Source organism: Salvelinus sp. IW2-2015, linkage group LG4q.1:29 (genome assembly GCF_002910315.2).
Source record: "Salvelinus sp. IW2-2015 linkage group LG4q.1:29, ASM291031v2, whole genome shotgun sequence".
NCBI classification, from domain to species: domain Eukaryota; kingdom Metazoa; phylum Chordata; class Actinopteri; order Salmoniformes; family Salmonidae; genus Salvelinus; species Salvelinus sp. IW2-2015.
The window spans coordinates 48,315,757-48,335,756 of record NC_036842.1 but is presented as its reverse complement, the minus strand read 5'-3'; the positions used below and the strand labels follow the sequence as shown (position 1 = coordinate 48,335,756).

General features: G+C 43.7%; 2 protein-coding genes and 1 long non-coding RNA gene across 13 annotated transcripts in view; 1 reads left to right on the top strand and 2 right to left on the bottom strand.

Moving 5' to 3' along the window:
* LOC111962063 (adaptor related protein complex 3 subunit beta 2) overlaps positions 1–20,000 on the bottom strand; it is a 97,604-nt gene that overhangs the window by 47,287 nt on the left and 30,317 nt on the right. The gene's annotated exons all lie outside the window — the stretch shown is intronic.
* Positions 1,553–2,469, bottom strand: LOC139027548 (general transcription factor II-I repeat domain-containing protein 2A-like). Its single transcript, XM_070442928.1, has 2 exons — positions 1,977–2,469; positions 1,553–1,623 (listed from the first exon to the last, which is right to left on the bottom strand). Exons 1-2 carry the CDS (start codon positions 2,467–2,469, stop codon positions 1,553–1,555), a joined length of 564 nt encoding a protein of 187 aa, XP_070299029.1.
* Positions 19,903–20,000, top strand: part of LOC139025058 (uncharacterized) — a 4,166-nt gene continuing 4,068 nt past the window's right edge. The window contains exon 1 of the long non-coding RNA XR_011476497.1: positions 19,903–19,993. This is a non-coding gene — a long non-coding RNA (uncharacterized lncRNA). The remainder of the gene's footprint in view (positions 19,994–20,000) is intronic.

Genomic DNA, 20,000 nt, shown 5'->3' with positions numbered 1-20,000 from the left:
ACTAGCCTATGTACAAGTAATCTCGTCCCCCAAGCCGGCTCTCTCTCTGCTGAACCAATTGAGCCTGGGGACGAGGTCAATGTATAAGCCATTTCTGATCAATACACTCCTGCATGCATTCATACAAACAAAACTCTGACCTAATAATACGTAGTCCGTTTGAAAAGCATTCTTCCATTAATATTGCTCAAGGACATACATTTTTTTTGTAGTATGAGTTTTAATGTCTATATTAAATCATATTGCTGTTTCTGCTAATTATAATAATTACTGGGATGTTAGGATGCAAGTCTTCAACACTCAAGCACATTCAAAGTCAACAGCATTGCAATGCAATGTGGTGTAGCACACTGTTCCAATGTTAGTTAAAGCTGTAACTTTTTGGGCGACGCAACCAAAAATTCACATAGAAATGTGAGTTATAGATCTGTCATTCTCATTGAAAACAAGTCTAAGAAGCGGTAGATCTGCTCTATGTGCGCTATTTCTAAGCTTCCCGTTCTTAAACCTGCACTGCGTGACTGTGTGTACATTGTCTTTAGAGACCCCTCTGGCAAGAATGCAATATTTTTTTCTAGATTTGAACACGATATCCCAGAAACCCCAGCTCTCATTGGTTGTCGCCGCTGGGATGACGTAACACAGGCCTGGGCAATTATTTTCCATGGAGGGCCACATTAGAATAGATTTTTGCCATCATGGGCCAGAATCATATTACAGGATTATACATCATGTGTATGACTGTGTTATAGAGATATAGATACAGATATATAGATACAGATATATCTACTATAAATCACATCCAGATATGCTACTTATTTAACTTTTTTATCATGCACAGAAATAAACCACTTCTATGTTCTCCTTTCGGTAGGTATTTTCATTATTAAACATGCAATGAACTACACAGAGGGAAAAGTACACTGTGCATTCAGCACCACAGACAGAACTCTTGTTAACTCTTAAGGATCCGCCCCTTTTTTCCAATTTTCGRCTAAAATGACATACCCAAATCTAACTGCCTGTAGCTCAGGCCCTGAAGCAAGGACATGCATATTCTTGGTACTATTTGAAAGYAAACACTTTGCAGTTTGTGGAAATGTGAATGCAAGAGAAAGGCCATAATGTATTATTCCAGCCCAGGTACAATTTAGATTTTGGCCACTAGATGGCAGCAGTGTATGTGTAACGTTTTAGACTGTTCCAATGAACCATTGCATTTCTGTTCAAAATGTTGTATCAAGACTGCCCAAATGTTCCTAATTTGTTGATTAATAACTTTCCATGTTCAAAATTGTGCACTCTCCTCAAACAATAGCATGGTATTATTTCACTAATAGCTACTGTAAATTGGACAGTGCAGTTAGATTAACAAGAATTTAAGTTTTCTGCAAATATCAGATATGTCTATGTTACAACCTCATGCTAATCACATTAGCCTACGTTAGCTCAACCGTCCCGTGAACGGGACACCGATCCCGAAGAAGATTTATTAATGGGTATGCACAAAAACACAAGAAAGAGAGAGAGCTCAACATTACATTTAAACTAGTCAGTGTGAGGAATGAAGTCTCTGAAGGGCATTGACTAGAGTAGTGAAGTCAGGTATAGTTTCTGACGTCGCTATGCACAGAATTGTTGAGAGGTGAGAGTCAGTAAGAGATGATCTGTGCCTTGACTTGTTATATTTCATCACTGAAAATGTCTGTTCACATACATAGGTTGACCCAAACAGTACAAACATCTCTGAGCATGACCCCTAATCTTTGGAAAGTTTTGTTCATCGAGAGATGCATAGAACCTCATCAGTGACATTGTTTTGAATAGTTCTCCAATCATTGCATCAGACTGAAGATCGATAAGCTCAAGTTGCATGTCAGTGGGAGCGTTATCCACGTTGAAGGTGAAAGGAGAGGAAACCAACAGCATATCATTTTCCAAGCTTTTTAAATCCTCAAAACGGAGAGAAAACTCACCATTCAAAGCACACAGCAGCGATGTATACTTCTCCCGCTGGTCATCTGATAGGGAACAGACTAGTAGTGTTGGAAGGTGGGTGAGATTGTTGGCTTCTACTTGGCGGGTCAGGAGGAGTAATTTTCCCTTGAAGGCTTTGACAAGGCTGTACATCTGATGTGCAAAAAGGCCTTTCCCTTGTAGTTTGGAATTCAGTTCATTCATGTGGGCCATGATGTCCACGGTGAAGGTAAAATCAGCCAACCATTTTTTATCTTGAGGTTGAGGGAATTCCACATATATTCCTTTAATTTGCAAAAATTCAGCAATCTCTGACTTCAGGTCCCACACCCTTTTAAGCACCTTTCCCAAACTCAGCCATCTCACGTTTGTGTGGTAGGGGKGAMCTGCATGACCCAACTCTGTTCCTTCCAACAGTGAGACAAACTGCCTGTGGTTTAAAGATTTTGCTCTTATGAGGTTTACCACTTTAGTGACTTGTATCCACAACATTGCTCATTTTCAACATGGCTCATTTGGTCACCCCCAAAGCCAATTCCCCCAAAGCCATACTATTATTTATTTTTTGCTCCTTTGTACCCCAGTATCTCTACTTGCACATTCATCTTCTGCACACCAATCACTCCAGTGTTAAATTGCTAAATTGTAAATATTTCGCCACTATGGCCTATTTATTGCCTTACCTCCCTTATCTTACCTCATTTGCACACACTGTATATAGACTTTTTTCCTATTGTGTTATTGACTGTATGTTTGTTTATTCCATGTGTAACTCTGTGTTGTTGTTTGTGTTGCACTGCTTTGCTTTATCTTGTCGAAGTCGCAGTTGTAAATGAGAACTCGTTCTCAACTAGCCTACCTGGTTAAATAAAGGTGAAATAAAAAATTCAAAAACATAACAGGTTAATACTTTCCACGACTACACTGTACTTTATTCTTCATTTGGATCCCAATCGTGAAAAATACTTAATTCAGTGATATCTTTTGTTTTCCTTTCTTTTTTTAAATAGTTTTTTAGGGGGTAGATCAGCTTTAATATTGCAGACAGAAGCCACAATCTATCAATGTAATTGTCTGCATCATTTCCAATCCCCTTTCAGTGCATTCGGAAAGTATTCAGACCCTTTCCCATTTTCCCCATTTTGTTATGTTACAACCTTATTCAAAAAATGATTTAATCAAAAAAAGGTTCCTTAAATCTACATAGAATACCCCATAATGAAAGAGTGAAAATGTTTTTTTAGAATTTTTTTGCAAATGTATTAAAGATTTWAAAAAAAACGGATATACCTTATTTACATAAGTATTCAGACCCTTTGCCATGAGACTCGAAATTGAGCTCAGGTGCATCCCGTTTCCATTGATCATCCTTGAGATGGCAGCATCATGCTGTGGCTACCACCATGCTTCACCATAGAGATGGTGCCAGGTTTCCTCCAGATATGACGCTTGGCATTCAGGCCAAAGAGTTCAATCTTGATTTCATCAGACCAGAGAATCTTGTTTCTCATGGTCTGAGAGTCCTTTAGGTGCCTTTTGGCAAACTCCAAGCGGGCTGTCATGTTCCTTCACTGAGGAGTGGCTTCCATCTGGCCACTTTACCATAAAGGCCTGATTGGTAGAGTGCTGCAGAAATGGTTGTCCTTCTGGAAGGGTTCTCCCATCTCCACAGAGGAACTCTGGAGCTCTGTCAGAGTGACCATCGGATTCTTGGTCACCTCCCTGACCAAGGCCCTTCTCCCCAGATTGCTCAGTTTGGCCGGGTGGCCAGCTCTAGGAAGAGTCTTGGTGGTTCCAAACTTCTTCCATTTAAGAATGATGGAGGCCACTGTGTTTTTGGGGACCTTCAATGCTGCAGACATTTTTTGGTACCCTTACCCAGATCTGTGCCTCGACACAATCCTGTCTCGCAGCTCTACGGAGAATTAATTTGACTTCATGGCTTGGTTTTTCCTCTGACATGCACTGTTAACTGTGGGACCTTATATAGACAGGTGTGCCTTTCCAAATCATGTCCAATCAATTGAATTTACCTCAGGTGGACGCCAATCAAGTTGTAGAAACATCTCAAGGATGATCAATGGAAACAGGATGCACCTGAGCTCAATTTCAAGTCTCATAGCAATGGGTCTGAATACTTATGTAAATACGATATTTCAGGTTCTTATTTTCAATACATTTACAACCTTTTTTCGCTTTGTCATGATTACGTGTTGTGTGTAGGTTGATGAGGGGAAAAAAATATTTTATCCACATTTTAGAATAATGCTGTAACAAAATGAAAAAATATATAGAAAAAGTGAAGTGGTCTGAATACTTTCTGAATGCACTGTATTTTTTTGTAAATATACAGTACCAGGCAAAAGTTTGGACACACCTAAACAAATCAAAATATATTTCATATTTGAGATTCTTCAAAGTAGCCACCCTTTGCCTTGATGACAGCTTTGCACACTCTTGTCAGCAGTGTGCTGACTAGCTATTAGCTAACGTTAGCTAGCTAATACGAACTATTGGACACGTGGCTTGAAAACAATCAAAAAAGTAATCCAAAATATTACTGGCATACATATTTACAAAAAAAGCGATTTCTGCATATTGCACCTTTGATATGAAGCTCACTTCAATAGCTTCCCGCCATACAAGGGAAGCTGGTAGGGAATTCCACAAAGTAAGATGGGCTTTCGTTACTGTTAATCAGTAGAGTGAACAATTCATGAATCAGTGGTTCAGTGGATGATCCTCAATCAATTATTCCATACGTGATTTTTTAAATTGAGAGATTGATATACTTTGATATACTGTATTTTAAAAGCTTCCAGATATACACTAGTCCAAACAAGTTTAACCTGGAACTGCTAAAATGTGCAGCAGTTTTTTGATGATGAGCGACAAGTATCTCTAATTAAATAATTTAAATCAACTTTGTTCTCATATTCAGTTTGCTTTTCATAATGTTCTGGATCTGATTATTGCAAATGTCAATGTAAACTAGGGCTGTTACTAAACATAAGGTTTGTGTGTGTATAACTGTTTGTTTCTTTACCGTGTGTATGCAGATGTGTGTATCTGTTTGAATGTGTGTGAATATTCGCATAGGTGTTTGTACAGTATGTGGTAGTGGACTTGTTTGTGAGAGTGGATGCTTCTGTGTGTGTAGGTCTGTGTCTGCAGCAGCATAGTACACTGACAATGACCATTTCTGATACTAATTAGCTGTGTGTGTGTGTGTGTGTGTGTTTTGTGTGTGTGTTGCGCATGTCACCTAACAGCTGAGGCACATATGTGTTTGGGACCGCAAAACCTGACTCAATAGAGGATGGTCCGGGTGGGCATCTATGATGGATGACACATGGCGTCGGGGGCGGCTCCGGTACGGGGCGCATCGCCGGAAGCTCCGGKCCGTGGGTCGTCGCCGGAGGCACCGGACCGTGGATCGTTGCCGGAGGCTCCGGACCGTGGATCGTCGCCGGAGGAACCAGACCGTGGATCGTCGCCGGAGGAACCGGACCGTAGATCGTCGCAGGAGGCTCTGGACTGAGAACCCCTGCTGAAGGCTCCGGACCGCCGACCGTCGCTGGAGGCTCCGGACCGCCGACCGTCGCTGGAGGCTCCGGACCGCAGACCGTCGATGGAGGCTTCGGACCGTAGACCGTCTCAGGAGGTTCCGGACCGTAGACCGTCTCAGGAGGTTCCGGTCCATAGACCGTCGTTGGAGGTTCCGGACCGTGGCCCGTCGTAGGAGGTTCTGGACTGGGAACTGTCGCCGGAAGCTCTGGACTGGGAACTGTCGCCGGAAGCTCTGGACTGGGAACTGTCGCCGGAAGCTCTGCGGTGACTGCGAAGGACTGGAACTGTCGCCGGAAGCTCTTGGACTGGGAACTGTCGCCGGAAGCTCTGGACTGTTGGAGGCGCACTGGAGGCCTGATGCGTGGACCGGTACAGGTGGCACCGGGCTGATGACACGCACCTCAGGGCGAGTGCGAGTAAGAGGCACAGGACGTACTGGACTGTGGAGGCGCACTAGAGGCTTGATGCGTGGAACCGTTACAGGTGGCACCGGGCTGATGACACGCACCTCAGGGCGAGTGCGGGGAGGAGGCACAACGCACTGGACTGTGGAGGCGCACTGGAGACCTGATGCGTGGAACCGGGAACAGGTGGCACCGGGCTGATGACACGCACCTCAGGGCGAGTCGAGTAAGAGGCACAGGACGTACTGGACTGTGGAGGCGCACTAGGGGCTTGATGCGTGGAACCGGTACAGGTGGCACCGGGCTGATGACACGCACCTCAGGGCGAGTGCGGGGAGGAGGCACAGGACGCACTGGACTGTGGAGGTGCACTGGAGGTCTAGAGCGCAGAGCTGGCACAACCCTTCCTGATTGGATGCTCATTCCAGCCCGGCAAGTGCAGGAAGCTAGCACAGGACGCACTGGGCTGTGAAGGCGCACTGGCGACACAGTGCGTAGAACCGGCGCAGGATATCCTGGACCGAGGAGACGTACTGGAGACCAGGAGCGCTGAGCCGGCACAATCCGTCCTGGCTGAATGTCCACTCTAGCACCGCAACTGCGGGGAGCTTGCACAGAGCGCACCGAGCTGTGGAAGGCATGGTGCGCAGAACCGGATAACACAGCGCCTGACCGGTCACTTGCTCCCCACGGTAAGCACGGGGAGTTGGCTCAGGTCTGAACCCTGACTCCACCAATCTCCCCGTGTTCCCCCCCCAAATTTTGGGTCGGGCTGCCTCTCGTGCTTGGTTCGTTGAGCTATCTCCTCGTATCGTCGCCATTCCGCTTTCGCTGCCTCTATCTCCTCCTTCGGACGACGATACTCCCCGGCCCTTGTCCAGGGTCCTGCTCCCTCCAGGATTTCCTCCCAGGTCCATTTCTCCTGGCCACACTGCTTGGTCCGTTTTTGTTGGGATCTTCTGTCACGCTCGTCGTAATGAATAGACCAAGGCGCAGCGTGAGTAGAGTTCCACATATTTTTTATAAACCGAAACTCAGCAAAACAAAACAAAAAGGCACAAAAACAAAACGTGAAGCTACTGTTGTGCACTCAGGCAACTAAATGTAGACAAGATCCCACGAATAACCATGGGGAAATGGCTACCTAAATATGATCCCCAATCAGAGACAACGATAAACAGCTGCCTCTGATTGGGAACCATATCAGGCCACCATAGACATACAAATTCACCCAGATGACCCACCCAAGTCACTATCACGCCCCAACCAACACAGAGAATAAACAGCTTACTATGGTCAGGGCGTGACAACGTGCCTTTTAGCAAATTCCAGGCATGCATGTCATGTGCCTTTTTCTCTGGACTGGCTTCTGTCTAGCCACTCTCCCATAAAGCCCAGATTGGTGAAGTGTTGTAGACTGTTGTCCTTCTGGCAGGTTCTCCCATCTCAGCCAACGAACTCTGTAGTTCTGTCAGAGTGGTCATTCGGTTCTTGGTCATCTCCCTGACCAAGGTCCTTCTTACCTGGTTGTCAGAGTCTGGGTAGTTCCATATTTTTTTAATTTTCCAATGATGGAGACCACTGTGCTCTTGAAAACATTCAACATTATTGAAATTGTTTTATATCCTTCCCCATATATACTGTATGCCTCATCACAATGCTATCTCACAGCTCTACGGACAGTTCCTTGGTATAGTTTCTGCTCTGACATGCACTGTCATCTGTGGTACTTTATACAGGGCGTGTACAAAATGTTAAGAACACGTGCTCTTTCCATAACATAGACTGACTAGGTGAATCCCTTATTGATGGCACTTGTTAAATCGACTTCAATCAGTGTAGATGAAGGGGAGGTTAAATAATTATTTTTAAGCCTTGAGACAATTGAGGCATAGAATGTGAATTTGTGCCATTCACAAAATATTTAAGTGCCTTTGAACAGGGTTTTGTAGTAAGTGCCAGGCGCACCGGTTTGTGTTAAGCACTGCAACTCTGCTGGGGTTTTCACGCTCAGCAGTTTTCCATGCGTATCAAGAATGGTCCACCACCCAAAGGATATCCAGTCAACTTGAGACAACTGTGGGAAGCATTGGAGTCAACATGAGCCAGTAACTCAATATTAGGAAGGTGTTCTTAATGTTTTGTACATTGAGTGTATAGCCAGCTGTGTTTCTTTCTAAATCATGTCCAAACAATCGAATTGGCCACAGGTGGACTCCAATACAGTTGTAGTGACATCAAGGATGATCAAAGGAAATTGGATACACCTGAGCTCAATTTGGTGTGTCATAGCAAAGGGGTGTGAAGACTTATGTAAATTAGATATTTCTGTTTATAATTTTCAATACATTTGCAAAAAAAATCTAAAAACATGTTTTCACTTTGTCATTATGGGGGATTGGGTATAGATGGTTGATAACCGCCCCCCCCCACTTTAATCAATTTTGAATCCAGGCTGTAACACAACAAAATGTGGAATAAGTCAAGGGGTATGAATACTTTCTAAATATAGTGGGGTCCGAAATTATTGATTATTGAGCAAAGATTACTGTATAAAATAAATAATWAAAAAAAACTGAGCTAAATAGAATGCTTGTGCTCAGTACTTCACCGAAATGTTGGTTATTTTTAGTTTTTTATACAACTACTGTAATTGACCTACGTTGGTTKAATTTTTTGAATTCCATTTCAAATAATGTAGTAGGGATGTAGTAGGGAGTTGTAGTTTCCAACAGGCCAGTATTCTACATAGTTTAGAGCAAAAACGTGGTAATTAACTACGATGACCACAATCCATTGCACGCCTACTTGTCCGGTCTGTGTTTTTTTTTACGCCTGCTACATAAAAAAGAGACAGAAGAATGCGCAATCGAGAGGGATAGAGAGCAGTTGCTTTGTGAGGTATTTCTACCTTAAAATACATGATCTAAGCAATTGATAGTTGGTATTCAGAAGTCATAAAATAATGCCTTATTTACTTTGTAGAACTACTAAAATTGTGATTTTCTCAGACAGCATAAGCAGCAGCTCTATAGAGATGAGATGATGACTTGGAGTGAAACAATAAAGTCATCAAATGAAACATGCAATATACACAACAACTGAAATATGTTAACAATTATATGTTAACAATTTATCACGGTTTTTGATTTCAGTTTAGCTATTTTTTTAAACATGAAAATGCACTATGCATTATGTGGGTTGAATGCTGTAACAACATAATAAACTATTCATAAAAGTCCCATGATGGTAGTGACTGCCCATTACTGCTTATCACATCATTTACTCACATTACTTTATTTTATCCCAAATTCTAATATCATCACTATAAAGCTGCATGCTGCCTATGCTGTCTGACAAAATCACTATTTTAGTTGTTTTTCAAAGTAATTAAGGCATACTTTTATGACGGCTCAACACTAATTATCATCACTTAGATCATGTATTTTCAGGTATAGATACTTCGTGAAGAAACTGCTATCCCTTTTGATGGTGCATCCTTCTGTCTCTGCTTGAAGCAGGCGTAAAATAGGCGCAACATGGATTATGGTCATTGTAGGTAATTACCATGTTTTRTGCGCTAAACTATGTTGAATATTAGCCTGTTGGAAATTACAACTCCCAACTACGTCGCACACTTTGGGCTTGATCTGATAATTTTTAAAATTTTTATTTCACCTTTATTTAACCAGGTAGGCAAGTTGAGAACAAGTTCTCATTTACAATTGCGACCTGGCCAAGATAAAGCAAAGCAGTTCGACACATACAACAACACAGAGTTACACATGGAGTAAAACAAACATACAGTCAATAATACAGTAGAAAAATAAGTCTATATACAATGTGAGCAAATGTGGTGAGATAAGGGAGGTAAAGGCAAAAAATGCCATGGTGGCGAAGTAAATACAATACAGCAAGTAAAACACTGGAATGGTAGATTTGCAGTGGAAGAATGTGCAAAGTAGAAATAGAAATAATGGGGTGCAAAGGAGCAAAAATAAATAAATAAATACAGTAGGGGAAGAGGTAGTTGTTTGGGCTAAATTATAGATGGGCTATGTACAGGTGCAGTAATCTGTGAGCTGCTCTGACAGCTGGTACTTAAAGCTAGTGAGGGAGATAAGTGTTTCCAGTTTCAGAGATTTTTGTAGTTCGTTCCAGTCATTGGCAGCAGAGAACTGGAAGGAGAGGCGGCCAAAGAGGAATTGGCATTGGGGGTGACCAGAGAGATATACCTGCTGGAGCGCGTGCTACAGGTGGGTGCTGCTATGGTGACCAGCGAGCTGAGATAAGGGGGGACTTTACCTAGCAGGGTCTTGTAGATGACCTGGAGCCAGTGGGTTTGGCGACGAATATGAAGCGAGGGTCAGCGAACGAGAGCGTACAGGTGCAGTGGTGGGTAGTATATGGGGCTTTTGGACAAAACGAATGGCACTGTGATAGACTGCATCCAATTTATTGAGTAGGGTATTGGAGGCATTTTGTAAATTACATTGCCGAAGTCGAGGATCGGTAGGATGGTCAGTTTTACGAGGGTATGTTTGGCAGCATGAGTGAAGGATGCTTTGTTGCGAAATAGGAAGCCAATTCTAGATTTAACTTTGGATTGGAGATGTTTGATATGAGTCTGGAATGAGAGTTTACAGTCTAACCAGACACCTAGGTATTTGTAGTTGTCCACATATTCTAAGTCATAACCGTCCAGAGTAGTGATGCTGGACTGGCGGGCAGGTGCAGGCAGTGATCGGTTGAAGAGCATGCATTTAGTTTTACTTGTATTTAAGAGCAGTTGGAGGCCACGGAAGTAGAGTTGTATGGCATTGAAGCTCGTCCGGAGGGTTGTTTTAAGTATAAAGAATGGTGTCGTCTGCGTAGAGGTGGATCAGAGACTCACCAGCAGCAAGAGCGACATCATTGATGTATACAGAGAAGAGAGTCGGCCCAAGAATTGAACCCTGTGGCACCCCCATAGAGACTGCCAGAGGCCCGGACAACAGGCCCTCCGATTTGACACACTGAACTCTATCAGAGAAATAGTTGGTGAACCAGGCGAGGCAATCACTTGAGAAATAAAGGCTATCGATTCTGCCGATGAGGATGTGGTGATTGACAGAGTCGAAAGCCTTGGCCAGGTCAATGAATACGGCTGCACAGTATTGTTTCTTATCGATGGCGGTTAAGATATCGTTTAGGACCTTGAGCATGGTTGAGGTGCACCCATGACCAGCTCTGAAACCAGATTGCATAACGGAGAAGGTGCGGTGGGATTCGAAATGGTCGGTYATCTGTTTGTTGACTTGGCTTTCGAAGACCTTAGAAAGGCAGGGTAGGATAGATATAGGTCTGTAGCAGTTTGGGTCAAGAGTGTCCCCCCCTTTGAAGAGGAGGATGACCGCAGCTGCTTTCCAATCTTTGGGAATCTCAGACGACACGAAAGAGAGGTTGAACAGGCTAGTAATAGGGGTTGCAACAATTTCGGCAGATAATTTTAGAAAGAAAGGGTCCAGATCGTCTAGCCAGGCTGATTTGTAGGGGTCCAGATTTTGCAGCTCTTTCAGAACATCAGCTGACTGGATTTGGGAGAAGGAGAAATGGGGAAGGCTTGGGCGAGTTGCTGTGGGGGGTGCAGTGCAGTTGACCGGGGTAGGGGTAGCCAGGTGGAAAGCCTGGCCAGCCGTAGAAAAATGCTTATTGAAATTCTCAAATATAGTGTATTTATCTGTGGTGACAGAGTTTCCTATCCTCAGTGCAGTGGGCAGCTAGGAGGAGGTGTTCTTATTCTCCATGGACTTTACAGTGTCCCAGAACTTTTTTGAGTTTGTATTGCAGGAAGCTAATTTCTGCTTGAAAAAGCTAGCCTTGGCTTTTCTAACTGCCTGTGTATATTGGTTTCTAACTTCCCTGAAAATTTGCATATCACGGGGGCTGTTCGATGCTAATGCAGAACGCCACAGGATGTTTTTGTGTTAGTTAAGGGCAGTCAGGTCTGGAGAGAACCAAGGGCTATATCTGTTCCTGGTTCTAAATTTCTTGAATCCTTCCAGGATACCCGGGCCAGGTTAATTAGAAAGGCCTGCTCGCTGAAGTGTTTCAGGGAGCGTTTGACAGTGATGAGGGGAGGTCGTTTGACCGCTGACCCATTACGGATGCAGGCAATGAGGCAGTGATCGCTGAGATCTTGGTTGAAAACAGCAGAGGTGTATTTAGAGGGCAAGTTAGTTAGGATGATATCTTTGAGGGTGCCCGTGTTTACGGCTTTGGGGTGGTACCTGGTAGGTTCATTGATAATTTGTGTGAGATTGAGGGCATCAAGCTTAGATTGTAGGATGGCTGGGGTGTTAAGCARGTRRCAGTTTAGGTCYCCTAGCAYCACGAGCTCTGAAYATAGATGGGGGGCAATCAGTTCACATATGGTGTCCAGAGCACAGCTGGGGGCAGAGGGTGGTCTATAYCAGGCGGCAACGGTGAGAGACTTGTTTTTYGAGAGGTGGATTTTTAAAAGTAGAAGTTCAAATTGTTTGGGTACAGACCTGGATAGTAGGACAGAACTCTGCAGGCTATCTCTGCAGTAGATTGCAACACCGCKCCCTTTGGCCGTTCTATCTTGTCTGAAAATGTTTTAGTTAGGGATGGAGATTTCAGAGTTTTTGGTAGTCTTCCTAAGCCAGGATTCAGACACGGCTAGGACATCCAGGTTGGCAGAGTGTGCTAAAGCAGTGAATAAAACAAATTTAGGGAAGAGGCTTCTAATGTTAACATGCATGAAACCAAGGCTATTACGGTTACAGAAGTCATCAAAAGAGAGCGCCTGGGGAATGGGAGTGGAGCTAGGCACTGCAGGGCCTGGATTCACCTCTACATCACCAGAGGAACAGAGGAGGAGTAGGATAAGGGTACGGCTAAAAGCTATGAGAATTGGTTCTTCTAGGACGTCCGGAACAGAGAGTAAAAGGAGCAGGTTTCTGGGGGCGATAAAATTGCTTCAAGGTATAATGTACAGACAAAGGTATGGTAGGATGTGAATACAGTGGAGGTAAACCTTGGCATTGAGTGATGATGAGAGAGATATTGTCTCTAGAAACATCATTGAAACCAGGTGATGTCATCGCATGTGTGGGTGGTGGAACTGAAAGGTTGGATAAGGTATAATGAGCAGGGCTAGAGGCTCTACAGTGAAATAAGCCAATAAACACTAACCAGAACAGCAATGGACAAGGCATATTGACATTAAGGAGAGGCATGCTTAGRCGAGTGATCATAAGGGTCCAGTGAATAGTGAGGTTGGTTGGGGTYACGGCGATTCAGACAGCTAGCCGGGCCATGGGTAGCAAGCTGGCAGAGGATGGAGGTCTGTTTTTAGCCACCTCGTGCATTTCCGTCGGTAGATTAGTGGGGTTCCGTGTGGTAGAGGGGACCAATCCAATTGGCAAAATAGTTATAGTTATAGTGGCCCAAGAAAATTGTCCGATAGACCTATTCAGATAGCAGCCTATAAGACAGCTAACGATTAGCGGGTCGCAGATGGGCGTTCAGCTTACGTCGCGACGGAGGGGCCAGTTGGATAACTCCCTCGGGCAGATAACGTCGGTAGTCCAGTCGTGAAGGCCCGGTGGGGGCTCCGCATCGGCAGTAAAACGGGTCCGGATAGGTGATTGTAGCCCAGGAGTGGCTGATGGAACTCTTCAGCTGGCTAGCTCCGGAATAATTGATGTATGCTCCGGGACCGACGTTAGCCAATAGTCACTCGGATAGCAGCTATTTATCTCTAGAGAATCTCTGCAATGTGCGCATTGAGCTCACAGAAAAAAAAACGGGTAAATTAGTTGTTTAAAAAACAAATGGAAAATTGCTCAGCACTAGCCAGCAGAGACCTCACATGAGTATCTGTACAGTTTTTCCCTTGGCAATCCTCTACTGACCAAACCACCCCAAGCCAGTTTCTCTAGAAGACACGTCATAGCACTGAGAAATAACAATACAGTAGCAGCCCCTGAATGTCCCCCACACCCACCTCTCTTCCAAATGAACGTCTATTGAAATGAGCCAGACTACAACAGGTTAGGCGAGGGAAGCAGACCTGGGTTCAAATACTATTTGAAATCTTTCAAATACTTAGTGTTTGCTTTAGCCAGCCTGGAGTGCCAGATGGGCGGGGTTTGGACTTTTGCCGCTATTCTATTGTGCCAGACAAACTCAATCAAACCCAGTTCAAGTATTTGAAATACATTAAAATAGTATTTGAACCCAGGTTTGGAGGGTAGCAAACAGAATAAAGAAAACTGGCTAATTGAAAAGATTCCCCTGGGAGTCCGGGCTCTCCATAATTTAAATAGCTATGATATCTCTGCACAAGCCCAGGTTCTCCTGACTAGTTTCCAAGGCAACATAGAATGTGATAAAGTGAAGGGAAGTGATTTCCTGCCTCCGTCGTGTCTTTGTTGCAGCTGCATGCAGAGAAGCAGGCATGAAGTGTCTAACTAGGTGTGACACCGCAGTCTTAAGAGATCATTCCCCCAGGTACATTCCTTTGAGGAAGACGGTCGTTCAAATTCACCTATCAATCAAATCTCTTGATGTCATCTTTTGGGAGGCTGCTGGTTTCAGATCCCAGGTAGTGGCACTATCTCCTGCCATTGTGCCCTTGAGCAACATACTTGTAAACAACATTTTTACTTCAGGGGCCCTGTACTATGGACCCTGACCCTGGGTTGCTCCCAAAATGTGGGCTGTCTGTTGGGGACAAAGCAGAATTTCCATCTCTGCAGATGGACTAATGATTGCTGACTAAAAGCAATATAATCAAAACAGTCATTAAAAGTCCATTAAATAACAGAACAGAGAGCACATCTGGCAAAGTAGACAGCCAAATACACAGCCAAATGGAGGGCAAAATAGCCCTAGTCAATTGTGGGTAAAATAGCCAAGTGTGGGTGCGAACACTGAAAAGACCACTCTTTCAACATAGCACCCGCCTGCCATTGTCTGGAAAGCTCTTCTATAGGTCGTTATCAATAAAACGTTACAATAAGGTGCAGAGCATTCTATTTGCCTTCTGGGGTGCAAGGAGACCCGCCGCTCCTCTAAAACCATTGCCAACTGCGTGCTATTTTCAAGGGATTGTTAAATAAATGTTAACTATTTGGTTGTAATATTATCTCCTCTTGAAGAGCATAGTCACAACTACACATTTCCGATTATTCCATGCAAAACAATTTCACACATTTAGCTCAATCATCAGAGTTCTAGGCCAACAGCAAGTAGACCTAACTGCATGCTTTTTATGATCAGTAAACATAAATTGATCGTGTAATTTCAAATACATGAGGGAAGCTTCATGATATCTCCCAATATTGGCCATCATTAATTGGATATTTGAGTGATATAAAATGGAAGTGAACTATACCTGACAAGTATGAGTGGTTTTGGTTAATTTCCCATCCTTTGTGGGATCTGCCTGTCAAGCAGCAGAAGGGCGCATTTGCCGATGTAACGTTACTGTTGACTGATAATGTTTACTTTAAGTTGGTAAGTAGACCTTCTTCTCCAACCAAATGTCGGATTACCTAGCGAAGTTAGCTACCATTATCCCATTTTCAACATTGTATTTAAATAATGTTTAAACATGATTGCTGCTGACAGACATGATAGACTACATTGACTGATGGACCATATCAAATTGGCTACCTAGCTAACAACATAGCAGGTCAATATTGCTAGTTAACAAGCTAACTTTCAGGGGATAAACTAGATCGCCATATTCAAATATTGTTTGATTTGCTTGCTATCTATATCAGTGATGACCATTAGGCCGACTGACAACTTTACCAGGACGATGTCAAGCTCTTTCCAAAAGCCTTATCTCTGATGAAGCAAGCTAAATTACACGTTGTTTGCTTTAGCTAGCTAGCTAGCCAAATGGATGTGGTTACACTCACGTATCTGAAAATAAATGATGAATTGATGTTTACTGATTGCTGTATAACTCTGATGATGGAGCTAATTGTGGAATAGTCTGAAATGTGTAGTTTGGCTATGCTCTTCAAGAGGTGATGATATTAAAAACAAATAGTTACAACATATATTTAACAATACCTTGAAAACGGCACGTAGTTTTCAATGGTTTTAGCAGAGCTGGAGGTCTCCTTGCCCCCCAACAACCAAATCGAACGCTAGTTTTATTGATAATGACCTATAGTGTTGAATGAAGCTTGGAGGGTCAGACAGGGAAAACTCTAACTTGGTAGATGATGAAAAACGTAATATCTTTCTACATTGACCATTGTTTTGAGTTGATGTTGAGGCCTTTTCTGGTTGATGTTTGATCTTTACATGCAAAGCGTTCAAACATATCAAAGGCTAAATCTATTTCACTACAATCTGTTATATCCTTCGGTCCATATTTGATTTCACAAATGTACATAATCAAACACAGGCAGGATTTCACAAGAAAAGCCTGTACAACATTAGGAGGGTATTATCCATGGGAGATTGCCTTAATTCCACGCAATCAGACAAAGACTGAACATTTGATGCAGGCAGATATAAAGACATCATTAAAAGTGGCTGGGCCTGAGAAGAAGATTAAAGATTCAACAGAGCCAATTTTGCAACATTGAGTTCAGACTGAACTGAAATAGCTTATTCTCTCCTGAGGGTTGATTAGCATTTCTAGCTGAATTATGATTAGGAGGAACCCCTACTTTGGTCTCGGTACACTTCAGTGGAGGCTGCTGAGGGGAGGACGGCTAACAATAATGGCTGGAATGGAGCAAATGGAATGGCATCAAACACATAGAAAATGTTTTTTTTTTGTATTTGGTACCATTCCACTAATTCCGTTCCAGCCATTACCACGAGACTGTCCTCCTTAATTAAGGTGCCACCCTCCTTCTGTGCTACACATTCATGCAGTGGTGACCCGTCATTCAGGGCAGGTGGGCAGAGTTATTTTGGCATTAATACGTGTGACATATCAGTTTGCAAACAATGTAAAAAAAAAAAAAGAAGCATTGAGTTAATAAAGCCACATACAAACATAGTCTATTTTTTGCTTTCTTGAGTAAGTGCTTTCTGTGGTGGTGGGGCAGCCAGCGGAAAATATGGAGCGTAGGTGTTGGTTATGTTCTCTAGTTGCACCATGATTAGCTCAGTGTTCTATCACTCGTGGGGACAGTATGTCACCGCCAAGTCTAAGGGTAGACCTCGAAAATTCAAGCCCCTTGGATGCTGCCATAGAGTTACATTAGAAGTGCCCATCTAAGAAGGCTTAAGGTCATTGGCCACAGATAAAATGACGTCAAATCACATTATATCTACAGTAGCTTTGATTGGGATGATCATGTCAACATCATACTTTCAAAATCATAGCTAGCAGTCATCATGAATCAAGTCGACAATCTACTGGCAAATCCTTTTTAATCCTTGTCATATGAAGATAAACTATTAAGATAAATTATAGATAAAACGTATCGGTGCTCATCGGCCATTGGACACAAACATTTCAAAGGAATCAGTGACAGTGGTTAACTGCAAGCATTGCAAAGCAATCACTACTGCTATTCAGTGGAGTGGCTGTGTGGTCCTAAATCTGTGATTAAGTGTCTCTTTTCCAAGTTTAAAATGATAAACATTCAACATTGGCCATGCTGTCAATGAAGCATGATTTGTGCCGTGCTCAAAACAATTGTTAACTCGGAACTGCGAAAACTTGACTTCAGTGAGTTCAAGACAACTGGGAATTTCGGAAAAAACGAGCTCCGACAGGGAAATACATTTTGAACGGTCATCCAGCTCAAAATTTTAAGTCGGGAACTCGGGCCTCTTTCTAGAGCTATGACCTGAAGATCAATGACGTCATCATGAGTCGTGACCCAGACGGGAGACACAGTTGAAAGCACCATAAATCCAGAGAATACCAGACTTTGATGACAAAATTTCCCCACGAAGGACCGCCGTGCCACCTTCCTGTTCAAGTGAGTACAGCACAACAAGGTGAGTCCAACAATGTATTGTATGCTGCTGCATAAATTATGTAAAATGCCAGGGAGATATGTATACTGTAGCTAAGAAAGTAATACTAAGTGTATGTTGTGTAGTAAGCTGTTAGTAGCCCATGTGCCTCACCCTAATAATTTGGTATATTTACCCCTCTTAATTTTGCCTACTGTTCTGACTTGGTGGTGCACATGTAGCCTACATCTTGTTTTAGAGAAATGTAATCATCAAATTTTGTAAGAACTTTCATTGTTTGCTTATATGCCCCATTTATTTATCCTACGGTTCAGCCCATGTTCTGAATTCTGTCGCTGTACATTTCAAAGTGCTAAACAAATAGTTATATTGACTACGTCTGTACTAGCTCGCTCATTAATGTCTAGATCGAAATTACGGATTGCCTATTATCCGCTTGTCGTCCCATTATGCCATAGTTTGTACATCTCAATTGTCATTTGAAACCACAGTTGATATGGCTGACTTGCTTAAACAAATATGTTTTTTTACAAGGCAGTAAATGAGGCTGAATGAACTGTTTCGTTGCCAGACAAGGCTCCACTGGTAGCCAGGTGTAGCAGTGGTAAGATGTTAGGGCCTACATAAAGCTGTCCCAACAGCAGTCCCAACAGTTTGTGGGCACCGTTTGTTACCGTTAGAGTGCAATTAATGTATTGTTTTGTGTTGTGTTGTGTAGTGGCTTTGCTTGCATGCATCCCACTTTTTGCCCCACCAAGATTTACATTGTCATGTTTTGTCATTGATTATCATGTCTTGTCCCTGTGCTTCCCTTCTATTCGTTTCCCTCTGCTGGTCTTATTAGGTTCTTTCCCTCTTTCTATCCCTCTCTCTCCCTCTTTCGCTCTCTCTCTCTATCGTTCCGTTCCTGCTCCCAGCTGTTCCTCATTCTCCTAACTACCTCCTTTACTCTTTCACACCTGTCCCCTATTTTGCCCTCTGATTAGAGTCCCTATTTCTCCCTCTGTTTTCCGCTTCTGTCCTTGTCGGATCCTTGTTTGATGTTTGCTGTTCTGTGTCCTTGTTCCGCCCTGTCGTGTTTTTGCCTTCTTCAGATGCTGCGTGTGAAACGTCGCTTCTTGTCTGCTACTGGGCTATCTCCGTTTCAGAGTAGTCTTGGGTACCAGCCTCCTCTGTTCTCGTCCCAGCTCGCCGAGTCCAGCGTTCCCTCCGCTCAGGCTTTTTGTCCAACGTTGTGAGCGCACCTGGAGGAGGGTCAGGTCTGCACTTTGCCGTTACAGGGCAGACTGTGAGAGCCGCCAATAAACGTAGGATTAAGAGTCCTAGGTATTGTCGCGGTCAGAGAGTGTGGCTTTCCACTCGTAACCTTCCCCTTACGACAGCTTCTCGCAAGTTGACTCCGCGGTTCATTGGTCCGTTCCGTGTCTCTCAGGTCGTCAATCCTGTCGCTGTGCGACTGCTTCTTCCGCGACATCTTCGTCGCGTCCACCCTGTCTTCCATGTTCTCCTGTGTCAAGCCTTTTCTTCGCGCCCCCGTTCGTCTTCCGTCTCCCCCCCCGTCTTGTCGAGGGCGCACCTATTTACAAGGTACGGAAGATCATGGACATGCGTTCTCGGGGACGTGGTCACCAGTACTTAGTGGATTGGGAGGGTTACGTCCTGAGGAGAGGAGTTGGGTTCCATCTCGGGACGTGCTGGACCGTTCGTTGATTGATGATTTCCTCCGTTGCCGCCAGGTTCCTCCTCGAGTGCGCCAGGAGGCGCTCGGTGAGTGGGGGGTACTGTCATGTTTTGTCATTGATTATCATGTCTTGTCCCTGTGCTTCCTTCTATTCGTTTCCTCTGCTGGTCTTATTAGGTTCTTTCCTCTCTTCTATCCCTCTCTCTCCCTCTTTCGCTCTCTCTCTCTATCGTTCCGTTCCTGCTCCCAGCTGTTCCTCATTCTCCTAACTACCTCTTTACTCTTTCACACCTGTCCCTATTTTGCCCTCTGATTAGAGTCCCTATTTCTCCCTCTGTTTTCCGCTTCTGTCCTTGTCGGATCCTTGTTTGATGTTTGCTGTTCTGTGTTTGTTTCCG